Genomic DNA, 15,733 nt, shown 5'->3' on the forward strand with positions numbered 1-15,733 from the left:
GCACACTCTTCCTCCTCATCTCACCAAGTGATTTAGTAAAGTGCAAAAAGAGCCATGAATAACTGCCAGGAGAGCTTTAGGGAAAGAAAAAAAAAAGACTTGTTTTAGACTTATCTAATGTCACATCAGCCATTTCCTAGGAAGGGAGTAAATTTAATTAAGAACACAGACTCACTCAAGGACAGCGAGGTTACATTCAGCAAATGCAGCTCAGAACAATGCTGAGAGGTCAGTACCATGTGTACGCAGAGCAAGAAATGCAAACATCCTGGGCTTGTCTGCTGGAGGCTCGTCATCCAGGGCTAAATGCAGATGCCACTGAATATAGAGTACTAGAAGGCACAGGAACATGCTGCAGGGCTGCAAAAGCAGCAAGCAGAGAGTGCACAGCAACGAGAAAGGAAGAATAAAGATAAGCAGCATGAAGAGAGAGGAAGAGGCAGATCCCAGTCACCAAAATAAGGCCCATGCAGATGCTGGTAGCGGCCAATTCCTTGGTGAAGATTTTCCCGGCTGTTCTCAGCCACAAACACGCAGACAAGACCGCAGGTCAACCATTGAACCCCAGTTCCTGTGCTCTGCTGGGACAGGAATCGCTCTGCAGCATTGGTGTCACTGCTACGCAAAGGAACCTGCCACCAGCCTTCCAGCACAGACCTCCAGCTCCCACAGGTTAGTGATTAAGGATTTACCAGGTCAAACACTGTACCTGGGTCATGGTTTCAACAAGCTGTGGACTTCATTATAAGTACTGAGAATACAAAACTTAATTACATTCACCAGCCTGCCTTTTTACAGAGCTTACCCCACCACCGCTGGCACAAACCCATTATTTTTCAGTGGATTGCACACAGTAAATGAAAGCTAACATTGCCCTGAAGACAGATAGTAAGAGCCCACAGCCCGTAGCTTTGGCATGTGGAAAAAAGCCAGGCAGGGTGCCTTTGCAGGTCCACCCTCTCTCCAGTACACTGTGTTTGTACAGCACAGTAAGGAAACGTAGCTGAAGGGCAAGAATTCAGTACACTGTTCTGTTTTGTTTTTGATGGAAAAACAAAGATAGATGAAAACACCCAGGCTGTTCTATAAATACATCTCATTTTAATTACTTCAGATTAGCTCCTTGGAATCTACCCCAACACAGATCAGCCTGCTTTGCAGCACACACGTGTCAGTCTTTTGGTGAGGTCTTTTGCACCACAGCAGCAACAGCACGTTCTGCGTGCTCGCTTTCACCGCGCTCAGCCACACGGTGCGGGCTGCAGGGCCCGGGCACACGGCTGGAAGGTAGGAGCAGCCACCAGAGAGCCCATCCACTGCGTTCACAGGAACAGGGAAACAGCAACAGAATAAGAAGTCACGTCTTTGGAAGGCTTCACAGATTCTCCTTGCCCCAAGAAATCCCCAGTAGGCAGCTGCTTGTGGTCACTGCTCGAAACCAGGCCAGGAGATGGAGCCTCCTCAGCCAGAAATGCTTCAGCAGCCAAAGGGAGGCAGGGAGGGGGCTTCCATCAGAAGAACTTGACGCCTCGGCCATCGTCCAGCGTGATGATTTCAGCCTTGTGCTCCTGCTGCAAGGCTTGCAGGGCACGAAGCAGCATAGCCTCATCCAAGCCATGGAACTCTAGGGAAGTAAAGACATACTCATCAGGAGGAACAGGATTCACACAAGGAAACAAACAGGCTTATAACGTCTATGGAACAGTGACAGTGAAGAGATGGCTCCAAAGGACACATTTTAGACTCCTGCACCATAACACTACACAAACCCACAATTGTAACTATGCTGACAGTCATCAGCACACAGATGCATCAGAAACAAAGCCTGAAAGTTAGGAGACAGGAGCAATGAGTAAGAATCACCTCTCAGGCAGCTGAAAAGCTTGGCAACAAATAAACCTGCATCTCACAGCTGGAAAAGGCAAAGAGCTGGGTGCTAGGAAGGCTTAGGGTGGGCAGCATAAATTGCAAACAGTGATAACAGACAGATGTTAATGCACAGTACTAAAAAGCCTCTGGAGCTGCATTTCCCAGTGACGATCAGTGTGAAATCATGTAATTAATTAACTTAATTTACAGAATTATGATCTGGCAATCATCTCTATGCATTCAAATTAAGTGTGCTCTGAAAAGCTGCAGGATGTGACACATGACATTACCTTCGTTTGCTGTATCATCTCCACTGATCAACTCATACAGTGTGAACACAGAGTTGGTCAAGCCATTCTTTGACACCTGAAAACACAAAAGCAATACAGCAAATCTTGCATGTGGGATTCAATATTATTGGTGCAATCTCTCACATATCACAAATGACATGTAACACAGACAGCATCTGATGAGCAAAAGCACCCTCAAAATATTCTGGGACATTGGAAAGGTGAGAAATGACATCTAAGGATGCTGATGCTGTTCTAAGTGCTGTCCCCCATACTACATGTTTTTGGTCCAGGCCTTAAGAACATGCACTGCACTAGGAAATGAGGGCATACAATGGCAATGCTGCATCTGCCTGTGCATCCACTGCTTGAATCTCACCTTACAGGACGAGAAAAAAGTTGTTAATAACTTCATACGTGAATGGAACAGCCCAATGTGAAAAAAAAGGTAAAAGGAGTGAGAAAGCAAGAGAGAAAGGAAGCGACAGTGGTCTTTTACACAATCTCAGTCAGTATCACCTGTCCTCCCCGCTGGGAGCGCCCAGGTTGTGCACTACAGCAGCTGCTGCATTCTCACCCACTGATAGATGAGCTTTCCCCATTCCTCAGGTCGTCTCCACATTATCAGAAAACTGGTCTTGTTCTTGTCTAACCACTCCAGGTTCCCTGAAACCAATAGGGAAAGGGCACTTCAGCAGAGCTCAGCTGGCAGCACTGCCCCGCACACGTCACGGCAGCCGCGGGGGTCCTGCACGGGACAGTCCCAGGGGCGGTGTGGGCACAGTCCGGGGCGGCCCCGGCAGCGGACGGCGCTTCTCCGGGGAGGAGGGGCCAAGCCCCGGAGCACCGCGGCCCGGCAGCGGGACGGCGCCACCCACCGTTCTTGCGCAGCTCCTCCAGCACCACCTGTATGGCCTCTGGCGGCAGCTTCCCTGAGCAAGGGGTTAAGGAGGCATCGAACGGGGAGAACGGGAGCGCGGGGCGGGACCGGACCGGGCCCAAAGGATACGCTGCAGACGGCGGTTGGCGAACAGCGGGCTGTCCTGGGCCTCGCGCAGCGTCATGGCGGGCAGACGCTGGCGCCGGCTGTAGGCGAGCGCCAGGGCGCACCAGGCCGCCAGCTGCTTCTGCCGCGTGTCGCCGTTGGGCTGCAACCTGCGGGGCTCCGCTCAGCGCCCGGGAGGAGCTGAGGCCTCACCCCGGCCCCGGTTCCTCCCCGACCCCGGTTCCCCTCCCCGCCGCCGCTCCCCGGATCCCGGTCCCGACAACTCCCCGCCCCGGCCCCGGTCCCGGTCCCGCCGCCGCAGCCCGGCCGGTGCTCACGTGAAGAAGGGCGGGAAGTTGTACTGCCAAGGCCACGCGAAACTCATCGCCGCCAACACCGAAATCACCTCCGCCAGCTTCCGGCCTGCCCCGGCGTACTTCCGCCCACTCCCTTCGCCCCGCCCACTTCGCATAGCCCCGCCCATATCCATCAGACTCCGCCCACACGGCGGGACCACACCCCCTGCCTCCCCTCCCCCTCCAGGTACCCGCTCCGCCCGCTGCTGCCGCTCTGCGGCCGCTGTTGCCCGCCCCGCGCCGTGACCCCCGCTCGGGGGCCCCGCTGAGCTCGGCGATGGAGCCGGGCAGGGTCGAGCACAGAACAGGCAACCGAGGCGTAGGGAGAGTAAACCTTTACTGCCCGGGGAAGGTGAACCCTCGGGGGAACGCCCCACCCCGCGCAGCCCCGGGACCTCGAGCAGCATGGCCCGGCTCCGCGGCACCGAGCGCCGGGCTGTGCCTGCGGCGCGGCACCTAGGGCTGTGCCTTGCCATCCTTGCTGCGCCAGATGACCAAAGTGACGAGGAAGGGGATGAGGCAGATGGGGGCGATGATCATGGCCAGCAGCACGTCCTCGGGGGGGTCGAAGTAGGCCTGGCTGCCGGCCGAGCAGTTCTGGAAGTAGCGGTGGTGGCTCTGGAAGATGTAGCTCTCAGCCAAGGCGTTGGGGTAACTGTATTTCAGGTTGTCGGCCCAGTCCTCCAGGCACTTCTGCAGCAAGCTGTAGGGCCTGTGGAGAGAATGTGGGGCACTGGGCTGCCCTCCGCCCCCTGGCTCAGTGCGCTCCCCACCCCTACCTGCTGATGACATCCCACTCGCACAGCTGTGTGCCGGTCACATTTTGCATCACGTGCACGAAGGACTTCCAGCAGAGCTGCGTCACGTTGGTGTATATCTCCTCTGCGTGGGGATGGGCGCTGAGCGCAGCTGCAGTGCAGCCTTGTAAAGATTTGGGGATGGGGAATGGGGACGACACTCACCCACCAGCTCATCCGTGAAGTTGTACATGGGCACCGGTGGGCTTGTGCTTGCCTCCTGCCTGAAGCCCTCAGCCTCGGCACCCACATGGCAAAGCCCATGGCCCAGCAGCACTGCGAGGGGGAGACATGCTCAGCACCTCAGGAGGGAGCAGAGCCACGAGTGGGGCAGCAGGGTGATGGGATGGAGGGTGATGGGGTGACTGGGGGCCACCAGCAGCAGTAGGGCTGTGCCATGCCCGGTGCCTGGCAATGTGGGGGGGGCACCTATTTCCAATCGGGAAGAGGAAGTGCTGACCGCAGTGCAGCACAGCCATGAAACAGAGCCTCCTGTCACCATCCCCCCCATCTGTGGAACCTGCTGCTAGCGCGGGGCATAGCACCCCAGCCCCACCAGACTCCTCCACCCCTCTGCCAGGACCAGGATCACTCCTGTTCGTTTTCCACCCTGGGCACGGGCATGCCACACCACCCTGGTAGCTACTTTGTTGTGGCTGTGCTGGCCTGTAGTGCGTACTGCAGGGATGGCACAGTGGCTGTGGGCAGGCACAGTGGTGGCAGCAAAGGCAGCCCATGTGCCCTGTTCCCTTGGCCCTGGCCCTGGCATGCTCCTTGCCCAGGGCAGAGCTGCTCTCCCGCTGCCATCAAGGTCAGGTCCCCGCAGAGACTCCACCGCTCCCCTCCAAGGGGAAGGGGCTGCCCGCAGTGGCCGGTGGTGCTGGGGATGGCTGCCCGAGCACCGTGTCCCGCTCACCACTGCCCGGCGCTAGTCCTGCGGTGAGCCCGGCTGCGGCCGCGTGGTGTGGGGCTGTGCACTTACCGCAGAGCAGCAGGAGCCCTCGGGAGAGGCGGCCAGAGCCCGTCTGCGCACACGGTGCCATCCTGCCGGAGCCTGCGGGCTAGCGACCGGGACAAGGATTTCAATGGAAATAACAGGAAGCAACTCCTTTCCTCTGACAGGGGCAGTTTGAACTACAGGAGACGTGTGAAAAATGAGATTACTTAGTGCTGCTCCGAGGCAGCCCTCCCCGCGGGACCCCACCGCTGTGCAGCAAGCGTTGGACCCCCGGGCATCGCCTCACACCTCACCCTGGGCAGCTGAGGGGCTCCTGCAGCACGGCCGCTTCACAAGGCCGCTGTTTGTTTACTTGTGTATTTCTCTTTAATCCTGTCTGGGCTGGGTTGTGAAATCCCTCGTCTCCTGCGTGGAGGGCAGGCAGCCCAGCAGCGGGGGGAGTGGACAGTGGAGCAGGGCGTCCCCGGAGGGGCACTGCTGGAAGCTCGGGGGTGCTACAGCCCCGAGCCCGTGCTCATGGTGCTGTGGGGCACCTGCCCCAGGGACACGGGTGGGTTGGAAGGGACAGCAGAGGTACCACGGGCGTGCGTGAGCCTCAAACGGGCAGGAGGTGAGGATGGGGCAGGGGAACATGGCTGCAGAGTTCCTCTTCTCCCTGTGCCACCTCAGCTCCCACCTCGGGGCAGCACGGTGCTGGCTCTGCAGTGTCCCCGCCCAGGGATGGAGCTGAGGCCACGCGAGCTTGTCTCACTGCTTGCCAAGGGCTGAGCTCCAGCCCAGAGCTTTCCCTTTAAAACTCACTCATGGGACTCACAGAGCACAAATCACGCAGCAGAGAATTGCAGCTTGTGGGGACCCTCCCTGCTTTGGAAGGATTCTCTTGCTGTGCTGCACATTCCTGCTGCAACATACTGCACACACTTATGTGCAGGCTGCGTGGCAGCCACCACACTCTTGGCACTTGGGAGCCCTTTGGCAGTAAAGGGAATCCATGAGGCCATGGCATGGGGTCACAGCTCCATTCTGCTCTTTGCTGTCACACCCCTGGAGCTGCAGCCGGCGGCGGGAGCCTCTGCCAGGGTGACACCCGGTGATCTCAGCCGGCCGCTCCTTGCACAGCCGGGGCAGTCTGCCAGCACCCACTGCTCCCCAGCCCCATCCTGCAAACTTCCCCCAGCCCTCGGCTGCAGTGCTGTGGAGGGGACTCAGCCTAGCAGTGGGGAACACATTTCTCCACGTCCTGGGTTGGGATGCAGCTGTCCCCCAAGCACCGCTGCCGTCCTTGCCCCATGGCACAGGGCTCCAGGGGCAGCCTGGACCCCTGCCTGCTCTTTGACTGAGCCCGCAGCTGCCCCTGCGGCTCAGCAGCAGCCCAGTGTGGGAGGGGCTGAGCTGCCATCCAGGAGGGTCCAACCTGGTCTCCAGGCTCTGTTGGTGGTGAGAACAGGAGCTGGCAACAGAGGAGCTGCGGCCGCACCCCAGGAACATCTTCGTGGCTGGGCTGGGACTGTATCACCGTACCTGAGCCCATCCCAGCACTTTCCACTCACTGTCAAGCGAGTGCCACGCAAGGCTGACGGGGCACCGAGTTCCCTGCGTTTACCTGACTCAACAGGAGAGGCTCAAAGGCATCAGATACGGGGGCAGACGGGAGCAGAGCTCAGCTGTGGGAGCACGCCTGGACGGGGTCAGGCGACAGCCCCACTCACTTCCTGGCGAGGGACCACAGGTTCCCCACGCTGCTTTCCGCAGCGCGCCCGGCTGGGCGGAGGGGAAGGAAGGGGCCAGGCTGGGAGCGCAGCTGGGGAAGGGAGTGCCAAGCCCCCGTCCCGCTCCTGCCCCGAGCCAAAGCCGAGCAGCGCGGCCGTCCGCCCCGAACAGCCGCTTCCTGTCTGGCGGCACCGCCCTTCCCGGCAGCGGCCCACGTCCGCGCTCGGAGCCGCAGCTGCGCCGCGCACGGCCCCGAGGCCACGCGGCCCTCGAAGGTCGCGCGGGGCCGGGGGGCCCACGGACATCGCTTTCCCCTTCCCCACGCCCCGGCGGTGCCGCGCTCCCCTCCCGCTGCTGCGGGGCCCGGAGGCGTCGCGGGGAAAGAACCGCGGGGAAGGGCGAATCCCGCGCCCCGAACCGGAGCGGCGCCCACGCGACCAACGCGACGGCGGCGGGGAGGGGCACGCGCGGGAGCGTGCTCGAGGGGCGGGGCAACGGCGGGGGGGCGTGGCTATAGCGGCGCGTGCGCAGTGCCAGGCGTAGCGCGGCCTCCCCCGGCGCGATGGACGAGGAGTGAGTGCGGGGCGGGGCGGGGCCTGGGGTCCTGCGGGGGGCGGGGGGCGGCCCGGCCCGGCCCGGCCCGGCGGGAGGGGCCCGGGAGGGAGCGTGGGGTCGGGAATGGTGCTGGGGCCATAGGAGGGTCCCTGGGGGGGGGGGGGGGAGGGCTTGATGGGGGCACGTGGGGGATGAGACTAAGCCCCCCGAGGGCTGCGCGGCGCCCCGTGGGACCGTGGGGGTCTTGCGGGGCAGCCGAGGGCCGCGTGGGGGGGCGCCGTGCGGACGGCCGGGGCGCTCCTGTGGCACGTGGGGACCTATGGGGGGGCGGCCGGGCCCCAGGGGTAGGTAGAGGCCTGGGGGCAGCGGCCGTGCGGGGCGGCAGGGTTGGGTCCGCCCCCGAGATCCTGCCGCGTCCCCATCCCGGCAGCCTCCACTGCCACCGGGTCCCCCGTGCCCCCTCCCGGCTGGCAGGGCCGCAGGCAGGCCTGGTGCGGGCTGCGTGGCGGTGGAGGGACTCAGACGGGAGGTCGGGATGGTTAACCTCCGCGGGCGAAGTGGAGCAGCCCGCTGGGTGCGAGTTCAGCCTGTGCTGGGGGCTCTGAGGGAAAGGCCCCCCCCGCCCCAGGGAATGTGGAGCTCTGCTGGGCTTAGCTGCAGTGCTTTCAGCAGCTGGGCTCCACTCGGGCTTCCATGATGAGAGCTTAAGCATCCCTTGGGCTCCCAGGGCAATGCCTGGTGCCAGCACCCCGAGCTCTGGCTGCTTCTCTGTCAGGTAGTGCTGTGTATCCCCAGCCTGGAGCTGTGCAGTTCTGACAACCTGCACAACAAACACTGTCCTTCCCAGCCTCCTGGCAATGAGATCTTCTGAGCTGGATGTAACACTGCTCCTGATGTCATCATGTTGTCCTCCCCGCACCCTGTGCAAACAGAAAGGGGAACGCTGGAAACAGACTGACCACAGAGGATTGAAAGATTATATGCAGGAGAGAAAGCAACTTCTTACATGATCTGACAGTAACAAGACAAGGGGGAGTGTCTAAACTAAAGAAGGGAGATTTAAGTCAGATGTGAGGATGACCTTCTTTACTCAGAAGTGTTGAGGCCCTGGCACTACTGCCTAGAGCAGCGTGGGTGTCCCATCCCTGGATGTGCCCAAGGTCAGGCTGGATGGGGCCCTGGGCAGCCTGAGCTGGTGAGGAGCAGGGGGTGGGGGTAAGACTGGCTGTACAGTCTCTTGTGACTCATCATTCTGTGATTTGTAGTGGTTCAGGTTGTATAGAAGCACATGAATCCCTGTAATCACACAAAGTGCAGTGCTGCTTATGTCCAAATGCTCCCCAAGCTTTTTAGTGCAATTTGTGCCATAATTATTGTGGATGTAGGATTAGCACAGGTTTGGGTGATTATCTTTTCCTAGTTAAAACTTGTGATGCATTTAAAATCCACAGGGCTTGGTTTGTGTTGGTACTGTCAGTTACTTGTTATTTGTTCTTAAGAATACTTCTTTACTTACAGAAAAATGGAAATCACCACTCCTCCAACATCAAAGTGTATTATATACTGGAAAAGAAAAGTCAAGTCTGAATATATGCGTCTTCGGCAGCTCAAGAGATTTCAGGCAAACATGGGAGCAAAGGTAAAGACGTAGTGGCTCTGGTTGGAATGATTTCAGCTATAGACTTCAGTTTGCAGTATCGGAGCTCTTCTCACATGAGTGATTCACGATGAGAACTGTGAAGTTCTGTTTCAGTTGCAGCCATGGTAAGTTTGAAGAGGTATTGCCTCTTCGTGCTCAGAGTTGAAGCAGAGCAGTGTTGTTGGCTCTGCTGTGCAGGTCGAGCAGTTCCCTGTGTGGGTGCTTGCATAGGGTGCCATAAAGGGCTCATTTCTGCTGCTTTGAAAAGTATCTCCTTGCTTTAACCCCTGCAGTGCAAAGAGATTGTGCATTTAGGGTGGCTTGCTCTTCTGCTTTTCTCATTGGCAGGTAGGAATTAGAACAGGTTGGCTCTGATTGGGAGTTATTCGAAGTTGCTGGCTCTTGGGTAAATTTTCAGCACGGTTTTGTATCAGTACTGAGTTGAATTAGAATTCCTTCTAATTAGCATCATCAATTTGAAATGTTCTGCCTTGTCTTTATTTTGATATGCGAAACAAGATCTTGGGAGAGATGTTAATGTTCCCAATCTTGACGTGATTTTAAAGTGCTGAGTGCTTCTTTCTCTCATTTCAGGCTTTGTTTGTGGCCAACATTGCAAAGGTTCATGAAAAGACTCAAATTCTAAATGAGGACTGGAAGAAGCTTCGAGTTCAACCAGTGCAATTGATGAAGCCAGTCAGTGGGCACCCCTTCCTAAAACAGGTAGGGAGGGCTATGATAGTATCAGTCGGTGCCTAGCACTCTTTCTAGGTGAAGAAATGGGGTAAAAAGGCTTTTACTGTCTAAGAGTCACTGTGAGTGAACACCGTGCTTTGCTATATTTGTCCTGGGTGCTATTTCTTTCTGTGATGGTGGCAATCTCCCAGAGGTTGTTTTCTCACTGCCCTTATCTTCACTTCTACCCTAGTGTACAGTTGAGAGTATTTTTCCAGGATTTCCAAGCCAGACACTGTACATGAGAACACTGAACACAGTGGCACTGGTGCCTATCATGTACTCCTGGTCTCCTCTTCAGCAGAACTTCATGGTAGGTAGGAGTGCTCTGTGGTGTGAGACCTTTACTTTAGAATATTTGCTTACTTTAGAGTATTTGCTAATACACTATTTCTGATATAAACAGCCCTTAGCTAGCCTGCCCCTTTGCCCATTATGGGAGTGAATGTATCCCTGCAGCCTGCCCAAGCTTTCTAAAGCCAGATGTAGCAGGCTGGCAGAGCAGTGTGGCACTAGTAATTGTAATGCAAAAAGAGTCCCTTGATGGTACCACAACAATGAAAGTCAAATGTCCTTGCTCCCTGCACTTACTGCTAGAACACTTCTCAGCTTCAGCTGTATTCCTCCTGGAATTAATTGCCTTTTTACCTCCTTCACTGTTCCAGTTCTACTCCCTTAATCACCACAACTTTGACATTTTTGGCTCTTTATTGTTCTTGGCAATTTGTGTGATTCTGTAACCATTGGATACAGTTCTCTCCTTTTTAAAATCAAATGCATTTTTGGGGTTAGGGTTATACTGATAGCATGGGATAACAATGAAATGTCAGTGATGAGACATGAAACTTGAGCTGGGGAGGCTGAACCTTTGCTTTATGCAGAGTTTTCTGCATGCAGTGGACAGGAGCAGCCGTAGAGACACAGCTTGGCTGGAAATTAGAAAGGGCTGGTTTACTGAATTGCATCTAATTGCTTTTCAGGTGGAGGATGAAACTGTTCTGTGCAACATCCCTTACATGGGAGATGAAGTGAAGGAGGAGGATGAAACCTTCATTGAAGAGCTTATTAATAACTATGATGGGAAAGTTCATGGAGAAGAAGGTAATTTGGGAGCAGGAATGCTCAACAGTGTTCTTTCAGTGTCTTTCAAGTAAGATATGTAAGTAGTTAAGAAATCAAAATGTGGTCGCAGTACCCATCTTATCTGAGAGCTTTGAGTAGAAAAGCAGAAATGCATGCCTGCAGTTATGGTTTGTAAGGTCACGGTTTTGCCTTTTGATCCCCCGCTCTGTTCTAGGCTCAGGATTAGGAGGAGTTCAGCACCAATTTTACTTGTGATACTAGCCATGCTTTTCAGAGACAGAAAATCTGTATACTTTCCTAGAGAGGTGCCTAGCTCATCTAAAACTGCATAGAGGGGGGAATGCAGCAGAACTTTCCATGATATGGGCTGTCCTCAAATCACCAGAAGTGTTACACCGCTCTTAGGACTCTGAAGCATTAAAATTCCACCGGTCCCCACAAAATCACCAGGAAAGTTCTCATTGATAACTGTGTGGTGTGGCTGAGGAACATTAGTGGCCCTCCCACAAACTGCCTGGCATCACTGTGTTTCAGAAATGATTTCAGGGTCAGTCCTCATCAGTGATGCTGTCTTCCTGGAGCTAGTGAATGCCCTGAATCAATACTCGGATGAGGAAGAGGAAGGACACAATGACTCTGAAGTCAAACAGGAGGATGGGAAAGAGGAACTTCCAGTCACACGGAAAAGGAAACGAATTGCGGTGGAAGGTGGGTTTGGCTGCAGAAATTGGTTGTGTGTTGTTCATGTTTCCATCCTGCCTTGCCTGAGGAGCAGGCCGACGTTCTCCTACTCTCACTCTTTTTTATTTGTGTGTTGCTAAGAATAGTCACCTGCTTGGCAAATTCTGGTAAAGGAAGTTGAAAGAAAAAGGGAAATCAGTTGCTGTCATTGTCCCCTGTGGACAGGATAGGCAGTCATCAGAATAAAGTGTGGCAAGAAAGAATTCAGATAAGTGATCTGGAAAACCATGTGATGCAAGATTGGCAAAGCAGTGGGATATTGCCTTAGGAAGTTGTGAGGTCTGGTTACCAGTCAGGTGAGCATCTGTCAGTAAGTTTGTCTTTAGATCTGATTCTGCTGTAGGACAGGGAGCTGGACATTTCCAAATCCCTTCCAGCCTCGTCCTCCATGCATTAGTGTTTCTCTTCCTTCTCCTTTGTCACCTGGAGGCAACTTGTTTGATAGAGGAAGCTCTGTTCTGTGGGTTTTCACACGTCATGCATGATCTTAGGAATGCTGACTGGTAGTTTAATCTTTGATTTATAGTGATAGGAGTAGAACAAATACCAGCACTTTTTGCAGATGTAGGAAGGTAATGTATGTTAATCCTGTCCAGGTAAAAATAAATGGTGATTTTCCTTAAGAAAACAATACATCATGCTACTTTGAAAGCAGTAGAATACAGTGCCATCTGGAAGTGCTTTAGCCTAGTTGCAAGACAAAATTTTATGAGTGTTCACATTTCTGTCTCTTAAAATGCAGTCCAGGACACCTGGAATCACTCTCTCTGGAAAAAGGAAAGTTACATTCATGTCCAGCTTAACTGAGGAGTTGTCTCTTTTTTTCATAGGTAACAAGAAGTGTTCCAAGAAACGCTTTCCAAATGACATGATATTCACTGCCATTTCTTCTATGTTTCCTGAATATGGCTTCCCAGATGACATGAAAGAGAGGTAGAAGATCTCTCCTTAAGTTGCTTGTTGCTTTTGATAGGGAAGGTAAAAATTATGTTTCAGAAAACAGCCCTGTGCTCTGTCCAGAAAGTAGAGCTCGTGTGGCTTCAGGCACTGAGTGGGACGTTTTTTGACTATTACAAACTTTGGTTCAGCTGAAAGGAGTCTGGACCAGAGTCATAAAATCTGTAGTCACGTGAAGTCCTGTTGAATGTCCCAAATCAGTGAAGCATACACTTCTGTGGATGTGTTTGCTGAATAGGTACCGGGAGCTCACTGAGGTGTCGGATCCGAATGTGCTGCCCCCGCAGTGCACTCCCAACATCGATGGGCCCTGTGCAAAGTCTGTCCAGCGGGAGCAGTCCCTGCACTCCTTCCACACGCTCTTCTGCCGGCGCTGCTTCAAATACGACTGTTTTCTGCATCGTAAGTGCAGGCTCACTGGGCACTTTCCTCTGTGTTTCAGTCTGTGCTTTATGCTCCTGTAGGTCTTCAGCATCTGTGCTGCAGCTGTGAGAAGGTGGTGGCTCCCTGGAGTTTGCAGTGGAGCCTTAAGGAGCTGGGAGGTGCCCAGAAACCTTTCATGAGCATGGCTATGCTAAATTCCTCAAACGGATGGCAAAGCAACCTGTGTCATAGTCCCTTCTTTCTCACCGTTGTTCAGCACACTGTGATGAACATCAGGGCAGTTTGTGCTTGAAACGCTGATGTGATTAGACTTTATTTTTGCAAAAGCTCATCAGGGAAAGTCATGACTGTTACACTTCTAAAGTTGGGATGTACCCATGTGCTGTGTTGCTTCCCTGGAACTTACAGCGTCATCTTAGTCATGTTGCTGCTGTTTGTTCTGCCAGAGTCTTTTGGATACTGGTTATCTGTTGGACTTGCTGTTTCTGAAGTATGAGGGCTCTCTTGGAAAGTCACAGGACTCTCTCCACTGATTTATTTATTAAAAGATCTATTAATAATATCATGTGGTCTCTTTGTTTCAGTCTGAAAGCAGATCTTTTTTCTGTGGCATTTTTCTTCTTTGCTGCTAAGTTCCCATCATTGGTTGAAGTAGGGCTAGGCCAACATGTTCTCCACCTTGTTCTGTGTTCCTAAGATGTCTTCCTGTGCTCCTGGTGGCTGCATCCTGCTCCCACTTACCTTCATTCTTGTGCTGTCCCTGTCCTTTGCTTTTGTGGTGGAAGATTCCTGTTAGAAGACTCCTGTTGCTAATAGTAAAAATAACTTTTTTTTTTTCAGCTTTTCATGCCACTCCTAATGTGTACAAACGAAAGAACAGAGAGACCAAGATTGAGCCAGATCCTTGTGGTGCAGACTGTTTCCTCTGGCTGGTATGTTTCTGTACTGTGACTTCTGAAACCACCCCAAGAAGTTGGCCTGGACAGCTGTGCTTTGTAGAATGGCTATGGGTCTTCACCCTTGTGGAGATTTCTCAGAATTAATTGTGACTGTCATTGAATTTGGAGAAGCATGAATCCAAATATAAACCTTACTGGAAGCGTATTCATATAATGTTTGAATCAGCTAGCTAAGGTATCAGTGTCCAAAAGGAGCTGCAGGGTTGAGGCAGAGCAGGCCAGGAAGATGTCACTGCCAGGGCAAGAGGCAGCGAAGCAGGCTGGAGAGACAGGATGAGGGAACGTGCTCATGTGGGCAGTGATGCTGAAGGAAATGAAGCAGAAATCTGCTATGCAGCCAGCTATCAAGGCCTTGGCAGCCACTGAAGGTGACCACAGATGACAAATCTGCCTTCTCATAGTGGCAGCAGGACAGGGCTCCTCCCTAAGCCTTTCTGCGTGCCGTGGCTGCGTGCCACCTACCTTGTGTTCTGCTCTGCTTGCAGGAAGGAGCCAAGGAGTTTGCTGCACTGCACAATCCCAGGTCCAAGTGCTCAGGCAGGCGCCGCCGGAGGCACCATGTGGTCAGTGCTTCCTGCTCAAATGCCCCAGCTGCTGCGGTTGCTGAGACAAGGGAGGGAGACAGCGACAGAGACACAGGCAATGAGTGGGCCTCTAGTTCCTCAGGTATGACATTATCCTTAGAGAGACACTTCTCCCACCTTGGCCTCTCACCAGTGATGGCAAGCAGGCACCGCCGCACCATGTTCGGTGGCTGTGCAGTTATGAGCTAGTGACAGGAGGTATTCAACTGACCTTAAACAAATGAAGGGGGACACTCATTGCCACCCTGCACTGTGTTTGGGTTATTATGCTTGTTGTCAGGCACAGCAAGTTCTTTGCTGGGACCTCTATGACCTAGAGCACCTTGGCTGTGCATGAGGAGTGTGTGGGCAGCAGGCACACTGCTGGACAGTGCCACTTCACGCACATGGCTGTACTGTGGTGCTGAGAACCCACCCGCGAGCTGTTGAGGCCAAGGGCTTGTGTCTGGTCTTGCAAGGCAGTGACTGCTTCCTCAGTGCTGGGACAAACACTGGGCTTCTCCTGTCTCGTGGGGCAGGGCAGGCTCAGGCCCCTTGGAGCACTGCTGCTCTAGGAAGCATAGATGGCAGAGTTGCATTCTTGCTCGTCCTTGGTCTCTAATGTCTGCCTTTCTCACCAGAGGCAAACTCCCGCTGCCAGACCCCTACCAAGCAGAAGCTGAGCCCGGCCTCATCCCAGCTGTTTGCAGTGGAGGCACAGCAGGAGCCAGTCGAGTGGACAGGAGCTGAGGAGTCCCTCTTCCGTGTCTTCCATGGGACCTACTTCAACAACTTCTGCTCCATCGCCAGACTGCTGGGAACAAAGACATGCAAGCAGGTAGGGCCTGACAGTCTAGTCTGGGCTGTGTTTCCAAGAGAAGCAGGCGTGGCAGCACCCAACCCAGGGGCAGAAAATAAACCTTTGCTGTTGCTTTCCTGTTCCTTTTTCTTCTCTGCCTCAGAGTGTTTTGGGGAATGTGTTGCACTGACATTTTGGAAGTTCAGTGTTGTTATTTTGCAGTACTGCTGCTGTCCAGTGCTATTAGGTTTCTTCTGAGTGTTTTATGCCAGGCCTGCGAATACTGGCAGGTAGATATTCTTGTGTTCCAGGCAAGAAAAGCAAAGATATCCATGACTTAAAAAACTGGGGGC

General features: G+C 54.1%; 3 protein-coding genes across 7 annotated transcripts in view; 1 reads left to right on the forward strand and 2 right to left on the reverse strand.

The window, feature by feature from the left end:
- Positions 1-1,297: 1,297 nt before the first annotated feature.
- On the reverse strand, positions 1,298-3,580 carry VPS25 (vacuolar protein sorting 25 homolog). The gene is made up of 6 exons (XM_065749084.1): positions 3,483-3,580; positions 3,169-3,314; positions 3,038-3,091; positions 2,737-2,825; positions 2,160-2,235; positions 1,298-1,624 (listed from the first exon to the last, which is right to left on the reverse strand). Exons 1-6 carry the CDS (start codon positions 3,527-3,529, stop codon positions 1,512-1,514), a joined length of 525 nt encoding a protein of 174 aa, XP_065605156.1. The 5' UTR covers positions 3,530-3,580; the 3' UTR covers positions 1,298-1,511.
- A 376-nt stretch (positions 3,581-3,956) lies between these two features.
- Positions 3,957-6,876, reverse strand: RAMP2 (receptor activity modifying protein 2). Of its 2 annotated transcripts, none has more exons than XM_065749112.1 (5): positions 6,859-6,876; positions 5,280-5,431; positions 4,463-4,573; positions 4,280-4,382; positions 3,957-4,212 (listed from the first exon to the last, which is right to left on the reverse strand). In XM_065749112.1, the coding sequence occupies exons 2-5, from the start codon at positions 5,338-5,340 to the stop codon at positions 3,957-3,959; spliced, it is 531 nt and encodes a 176-aa protein (XP_065605184.1). In that variant the 5' UTR covers positions 5,341-5,431; positions 6,859-6,876. The 2 variants fall into 2 exon arrangements, with proteins under 2 accessions (XP_065605184.1, XP_065605185.1); XM_065749113.1 differs by lacking the exon at positions 6,859-6,876 and adding an exon at positions 5,549-5,568.
- A 584-nt stretch (positions 6,877-7,460) lies between these two features.
- The window catches only part of EZH1 (enhancer of zeste 1 polycomb repressive complex 2 subunit), a 53,215-nt gene continuing 44,942 nt past the window's right edge, over positions 7,461-15,733 (forward strand). For 2 of the 4 annotated variants that reach the window (XR_010622970.1, XM_065749134.1), the window contains exons 1-11: positions 8,155-8,295; positions 9,039-9,159; positions 9,754-9,882; positions 10,088-10,207; positions 10,875-10,995; positions 11,512-11,685; positions 12,549-12,651; positions 12,914-13,077; positions 13,900-13,991; positions 14,504-14,684; positions 15,223-15,419. Coding sequence is in view for 3 of the 4 variants with exons in the window: in XM_065749134.1 (XP_065605206.1) it covers positions 8,252-8,295; positions 9,039-9,159; positions 9,754-9,882; positions 10,088-10,207; positions 10,875-10,995; positions 11,512-11,685; positions 12,549-12,651; positions 12,914-13,077; positions 13,900-13,991; positions 14,504-14,684; positions 15,223-15,419 (1,446 nt within the window). In the remaining variant the exon portion in view is untranslated. Of the gene's footprint in view, positions 7,539-8,154; positions 8,296-9,038; positions 9,285-9,753; positions 9,883-10,087; positions 10,208-10,874; positions 10,996-11,511; positions 11,686-12,548; positions 12,652-12,913; positions 13,078-13,899; positions 13,992-14,503; positions 14,685-15,222; positions 15,420-15,733 lie in introns of those variants that run through there. The other 2 variants (XM_065749135.1, XM_065749136.1) reach the window with 2 other exon arrangements.

This window comes from Cyrtonyx montezumae, unplaced genomic scaffold (genome assembly GCF_038088225.1).
Source record: "Cyrtonyx montezumae isolate F1298 unplaced genomic scaffold, pur_monq_1.0 scaffold_58, whole genome shotgun sequence".
Taxonomy (NCBI): Eukaryota; Metazoa; Chordata; class Aves; order Galliformes; family Odontophoridae; genus Cyrtonyx; species Cyrtonyx montezumae.

What these genes read in the sequence shown, in the direction of transcription:
- VPS25 (XM_065749084.1), bottom strand. Translation starts at nt 3,529, where the DNA reads ATGAGTTTCGCGTGGCCTTGGCAGTACAACTTCCCGCCCTTCTTCAC. An exon ending in CGCCAACCGCCGTCTGCAGC is followed by an intron (nt 3,092 to 3,168) that starts GTATCCTTTGGG and finishes CCCCTTGCTCAG; the next exon opens with GGAAGCTGCCGCCAGAGGCC. An exon ending in GGAGGAGCTGCGCAAGAACG is followed by an intron (nt 2,826 to 3,037) that starts GTGGGTGGCGCC and finishes TATTGGTTTCAG; the next exon opens with GGAACCTGGAGTGGTTAGAC.
- RAMP2 (XM_065749112.1), bottom strand. Translation starts at nt 5,340, where the DNA reads ATGGCACCGTGTGCGCAGACGGGCTCTGGCCGCCTCTCCCGAGGGCTC. An exon ending in CTTCACGGATGAGCTGGTGG is followed by an intron (nt 4,383 to 4,462) that starts GTGAGTGTCGTC and finishes ATCCCCACGCAG; the next exon opens with AGGAGATATACACCAACGTG. An exon ending in GAGTGGGATGTCATCAGCAG is followed by an intron (nt 4,213 to 4,279) that starts GTAGGGGTGGGG and finishes TTCTCTCCACAG; the next exon opens with GCCCTACAGCTTGCTGCAGA.